We start from the raw sequence: 6,165 nt of genomic DNA on the forward strand, positions 1-6,165 counted from the left end.
TAAATTTTTTTAATTTCACAATCCCTATTAATAATATGTAATTTATACCATATAAAACCTTAGTTAAAGTTCAAATTATTAAAAGGAACTTCAACATGTTTATTTTCATCTTCTTTCATTTTTTTTCCCTTTAATACTTTTCATATTTATTCAAAAACCCCATCTAAGAAATTATGAAGCTCATCACACTTACAAAAAATTATGCAGCAATTATCTGAAATATTGAATAATTGGTGTGTTTTTTCGTACTTGTTAGTTTGAAATCATCAAACACACGACTAGGGCGTGCTCCTCTAAGCTTCCACGTGCGAGTCTAACGGAGTCTAGAAAGGCACGTGTGTTGAATCGCTATAAAATGCCGAAACATTTTTTTCATCTTTCATCATCACTGGCATCGCTCCTCATAACACCACCTGACCTGCGACACTATCAAAGCTGACTTACGCAGCGTTTCCGGTCACTGGAGATTCTATCTGAAATCATTTCCGATGTCGGTGAGTTCTCATTGCACCGCTTCTGTCTCTCAATCCGCAAGTGTGCTCTACGATTCTTTGTCACATTTAAGATTTTCTGACATGCTAATTAGGTTTTTCTACCAATAAATTTATCTCACATGGCTAGGATTGAAACTTTTAAATGTTTTAACATTATATTTTGATTGTTTAATTTGTGTATTTTGATTGGTAGCGATTATTTAGCGATTGCTATTTTGGGTTTAAGAACCTGAAGGACTCATAACTGTGCGTGACATACTTACTGAAATTAGAGAACATGATTCGAATGATGTGCAGTTAATTGTTTCTCGAATGGTACTCAATGTTTGATTTCAAGCTTAAAGCAATACAGTGTCGGTGTATTGAGTGAATAGAACCGAGATTCTTGCTTGTTGTTCCAATTTGACATGTTTTATCCTTTGCAGTGTTATTTTGAGTGCTTGTGAAAATTTAGGGGTTTGTGTCATTCATGGTCGGCTTACCTTTAGGGATATTGGAAGTGTCCATAGTTAGTTTTCAAGTTCATAAACGAGATATTGATATCAAAAGTTTGACTATGTCTAATCAACAAAGATCGAGTGGATCCCACACAGATATTCATGTTGATTGTTTCACATAATATATGTTCTTTCTATTACTTCCGTAAGAGTTGGCATTTTTTCCCATCACTGGGTAATCAGGGAACCATATGAAAGAAGCATGATACACGAGAATGAAAAATTCATCTTAGTTGTGAGTAAGGGTTTCTGGAAATGGAATTACTTGGAAATGACAAAGTATTGAATAGTGAGAAATTGGGAATGGTAGATCACCGCTGTTGAAATCATAGCATTTAGTCAGGGAAGGAGGAAGAGTGAGGAAGAGAGAAAGGAGACCTTGAATAACATTTTCATGTGCATTATGATGAGTTAAGACTTAAGATACAAGCCACTAAACTTATTTATTCTTATTCTAGCCTCATAAACCAAATCAAACAGGAAACATACTATAAACTGTGGGAACCACTCCAATGAGATCATCGTTAGGTACTCTAAATTTTAGTGAAATACGAAAAATGATGCTATGAATTATTTTATAGATGTTTTTGAAAACTTCATACACGGGAAATTGGTTGTGAAATAGTTTTATGTTTATGCTATAGGTAATAAATTTCAAATAAAATTGTTTGGTTGGAAACATGCACAAACTGATTACACATCCTTTTAAAACTGTACCTGCATGTCCTTAGCTGTGGGAGAATGTGAAAAAAGAAAACTACTACAATTTTCAAAATCATTTTATGAATCACTTATCGTCCGTTCTTAAATTTTTTGTTTACTTAAGGCTTCATCAGATATAGATTATAAAAATAGATTATAGACATGTTTGTAAGTTATTACATATCAGACGGCATTAGAGGATTTATCTTTAATAGTAAGTATTTCCGTTGGGTAATGTGCTTTGAAATTTGAATTTGTCCTTTATGAGTTTCAGAAATTTATTGCGTATGAAGAGGGTATTCTATAATTTCAGGCTTCAGAGTTTTAATACTTGTATTCTTTTCTCAGATAAAAACAGTCAAAGTCGTTAATGTTTCCTTGGGAGCAACTGAACAAGACATTGAGGAGTTCTTTTCATTTTCTGGTAAAATTGAATATGTTGAACTACGGAGGTCAGTTATTTTGCTCAGTTTCATGAATCCCCTTTCTAGGTTGTTCTTACTTTTAATTTTTGTTTTACAAATCATTCATTTATGTTTATTAATGCAGCCATGATGAAAAATCTCAAACTGCTTATATTACCTTCAAGGAACCGCAGGGAGCTGAGACTGCTGTACTGCTTTCGGTAATACACTTACTCTCATTTCATTAATCTTTGTATCATATTAAATTTGTTTCAACAACAAAAAATGACATATTCATTATTGGTGTTGAGATTTCAAGCTTTAGAACTACAGAATTGTTTGTCATTATCTACAAGGCATACATTGTGCTGAAGTGTTCAGTATTTTGGAAACTTAAGGCTGTATTATTGAGCTACCCGGAAAAAGGTTCTATTTGAGAATTATGGAATTCTAGATGATTGAAGATCTTACACTGTTCCTCAGTGCTGGAAAATTTTCATTTTCTGCTTTGAATTGACATTACCTTTCCAGTGGAATGATCGAAAAAAATGCAATCATCCTTCATAATGAGATTGAATACAAATGGAGTTTGATGCGGTTTATTCAACATCTTACTGTAACTTGTGTTGTTTTTCGTGTTGATTTAAAAGAATAGCCTTTTGAAGTATGGATAGTTAGCTGTAATTCACAATGTGGGACATGTATCTGATTGTATTATTTTATGTGGCTATTAAATTTAGTGCGTTTTTTTGTGATTACACTAATGACATACAAAATGTTCAATTCGACAATGTATGACCAAATATAACCTAGATTCACTTTTCTCAGGGAGCAACGATAGTGGATATGTCAGTTACAATAACTCTGGATCCAGATTACCAGCTTCCACCGGATGCCCTTATATCATCTGTGAGTCCTGCTAAGACCCTCTAACTACTAATTAAATATTGTACTCAAGTAACTTTCTTGTTTTGGTCTTACAACTACAAATATTTTTTCAGGAACAGGACAATGAAACTCCTGGTGGTGCTGAAGTTGCTTTACGGAAGGCAGAGGATGTGGTCTCTGGCATGCTAGCCAAGGGCTTTATCTTAGGGAAAGATGCTGTCAACCAAGCAAAAGCTTTTGACGAAAAGCATCAGTTATCGTCCACAGCCTCAGCAAAAGTTGCATCTTTTGATCAGAAAATTGGGCTTAGTGAGAAAATAAGTGCTGGTGCTACAGTTGTGGGTGATAGAGTTCGAGATGTGGATCAAAAATTTCAGGTTTCAGAAAAGACCAAATCAGCTTTTGCAGCTGCAGAACAGACAGTGAGCAATGCTGGTTCTGCCATAATGAAGAATCGCTATGTACTTACTGGGGCATCCTGGGTCACAGGTGCTTTTAGTAGGGTTTCTAAGGCCGCTGGGGAAGTAGGACAGAAGACTAGAGAGAAAGTGGAGAGTGAAGAACAGAAACGAAGTGTGGAAGATCAGCAAGCACGGGTCCTTTCTGAGGCACCCAAAGCACCAGAAGCAAGTGAACAGAAGCCTTCTAAGCCTGCTCCTGCTCCTGCTATGGGTTTGATCCTTTGATTAGCTTCTTTGAATGTACATATATACTTTATCCGAACCTCTCCCCAAGTGTTTCAGGATGATTAACGACCTTTGTTTTTTTTTTTTTCACTTCTGAAGTGAATGTAGGACTCATTTACTGTTGGATATGAGTGGAATTATTTATTTTTCTTCTATGATATAGTAATTTGTTTCTCCTATTTATACTGGTGGTAGTAGTCGAGAGGGGGAGAAAAAGTTCACGATATGTTCAAATTCCCGAATCTTATCTATCAGAGGTCACGCACTTTTGTTAAATTAACTGCACCATCTCATGTTTTGAGAAACGTGGCCTGTGTAACTTGATCTATATCATTTTGTAGCTGCGTAACACTTCATATGCAAACCATATATTTTATACCCGATTTTCTTAATACATTATTATTTAACAAAAATACTGAAAATTACAAAATCAAAATCGACTAATTAAATTAAAAATAAAATTCCAGGAAATTTATATTTTCAATAAATAATAAATAAAATAGAAAATAGTGTTTATGAAAATACTTTAATATCATTTCTTTTCATGAAAGTGTAAAGTTATATAGAATTTGATACATCAAATTTACCAAGCGTCCACTACTTAATTCGTCTCTCAAAATCCCAAAAGTGTTAATTTCTCATCAAAACTAATCCTTCAAAATGAAGAAATTACCGAAGTGAATTTTTTTTTATATGGTTAAATATATTACCGAAGAAAATGGAATTTTTAAAGTTTGATGATTTTGTCGAACGTACAAAAAAAAAACAATTGTAAGATAATTATGTTGAAAAAAATATGATGTAACCCATATATTATGAGATTTGTTTTTTATTTGATTGTCCATAGTTATACTCAATTACTGTATAATGAAGAGCAGTTACGAAATTATTCACGGTAGCTATCATAAGCTTGTTTAGTTATTATTATATTAATGGAAGGTTGTTATTATTACCATGGTGTAGTAATTAAGAAGAAGAGTTCATGATCTCTCTAAAAATAATTTGTGATTCACCTACTTCAGAGATAAGGTTGAAGCTTGAAGATTACTCTCTTACTAAATACTAAAATACTCTATTTCTTATTAGACAAATATTGTAGAGCTTAATATATAGCAATGGCTATAAGAGGTATCTTCCCAATTTGTAAAAGTTTATAATATGATCACTTATTATAAATATTTACAAATTACTGAAAAAAATCAACAATTTAATATGTAGATATGCTGTGAATTGTGATTGGATATTAGGTTTAAAATATCAATGTATAACTTTTCTTAAAAAGTGTTAATATAATTAGAAAAATAAATATAATTTCATTTTCAAAAATATTAACTTGACATCAAAGTAGTAACAATTAAAAATGTCATAGTTCATAAAAACTCGCTACATTTAAAGTATATAAATTGATTCAAGTTTGTCTTGTTTAAATATAATGACACCTCTTGAAATTTAATTAATAATTACTCAGTGTATTTTTTTTATCACGAACTTTTATCTTTTTATGGAATTGTATGGATGAGAATAATGTAAAAAAAATATAAATATTTATTTGGAGAAAGTAACGACCCTACTTAAGTTTCAATTAGAAACCTTAAAAATTATCTAAATGCTATTATTCCCAACATATTTATTTATTAGACGTTCATGCCAAATGTTAACCTTTAGGAATTTAGTTTAGAAATTATAAATAGTTTTTTTATTGAGATGCATTAAAAATGTTTCGATATAATTTTTAATACATTTTTCATTGCTTTTTCGATATAATTTTTAATACATTTTTCATTGCTTTAAAGTGTATATTAGGAATGTTAAAAAAATCCATATTTGTGAGTATTCGCGGATAAAATCCGCAACGGATAATGAAAATGGATACTCACGGATAATGGGTATATGTATTTTTTATACCCGCATGTTAACGAGACGGGTATGTGTATCATAATATTTGTACCCGTGGATACTCGTACCCGTTATACTTTAATTTAAATTAAAAAAATATTAATGGTTAAATTTTTTTATTAGATATTAATTTTTTCTTTTTGTAAATATCCGTGGATATCTGTGGATATTAAAAAAATATGTGAGCACTCGCATAACAAATTCCCATATGGGTGCATGTCAAATATTTATCCAAGTAGAGTACGAGGGAACTGCTATCCGTACCCTAACTGTCCCGTTTATCCTTAATGATTATCAAAATTATGTGTTAAATTCAATTTCTTTTTATGGTTTTTTGGTTAAGAAAATGACTGACCGAAAAATCATGTAAGTATTTTTGTATCAAATACAAAAAGTAAAGTATGTATTTGAATATTAAATATAAAATATTTATAAATAATCATATGTAAATTTATAATTACAGATTTATAAAAGTACTTAATTTATAATGATAAGTTAAGTAGTTTTTTATTTGATATATGACATTATAATAATTATGTGATGATGAATCAAACTTAAACTCACTCTTAATAATTAATATCTACACACAATCCTTAAT

The 6,165-nt window shown here is 31.1% G+C and overlaps 1 protein-coding gene across 1 annotated transcript; it reads left to right on the forward strand.

Annotated features, from left to right (window-relative positions):
- The first annotated feature begins 358 nt into the window (after positions 1-358).
- Positions 359-3,848, forward strand: LOC114169187 (binding partner of ACD11 1-like). The gene is made up of 5 exons (XM_028054228.1): positions 359-494; positions 2,042-2,145; positions 2,243-2,318; positions 2,926-3,006; positions 3,099-3,848. Exons 1-5 carry the CDS (start codon positions 489-491, stop codon positions 3,669-3,671), a joined length of 840 nt encoding a protein of 279 aa, XP_027910029.1. The 5' UTR covers positions 359-488; the 3' UTR covers positions 3,672-3,848.
- The last annotated feature ends 2,317 nt before the right edge of the window (positions 3,849-6,165 follow it).

This window comes from Vigna unguiculata, chromosome 2 (genome assembly GCF_004118075.2).
Source record: "Vigna unguiculata cultivar IT97K-499-35 chromosome 2, ASM411807v1, whole genome shotgun sequence".
Lineage (NCBI taxonomy): Eukaryota > Viridiplantae > Streptophyta > Magnoliopsida > Fabales > Fabaceae > Vigna > Vigna unguiculata.

Excerpts from the sequence above, each read along its gene's own strand:
- LOC114169187 (XM_028054228.1), top strand. Across the intron at positions 2,319-2,925 it reads AGACTGCTGTACTGCTTTCG|GGAGCAACGATAGTGGATAT; the intron begins GTAATACACTTA and ends CACTTTTCTCAG. Across the intron at positions 3,007-3,098 it reads CGGATGCCCTTATATCATCT|GAACAGGACAATGAAACTCC; the intron begins GTGAGTCCTGCT and ends ATATTTTTTCAG.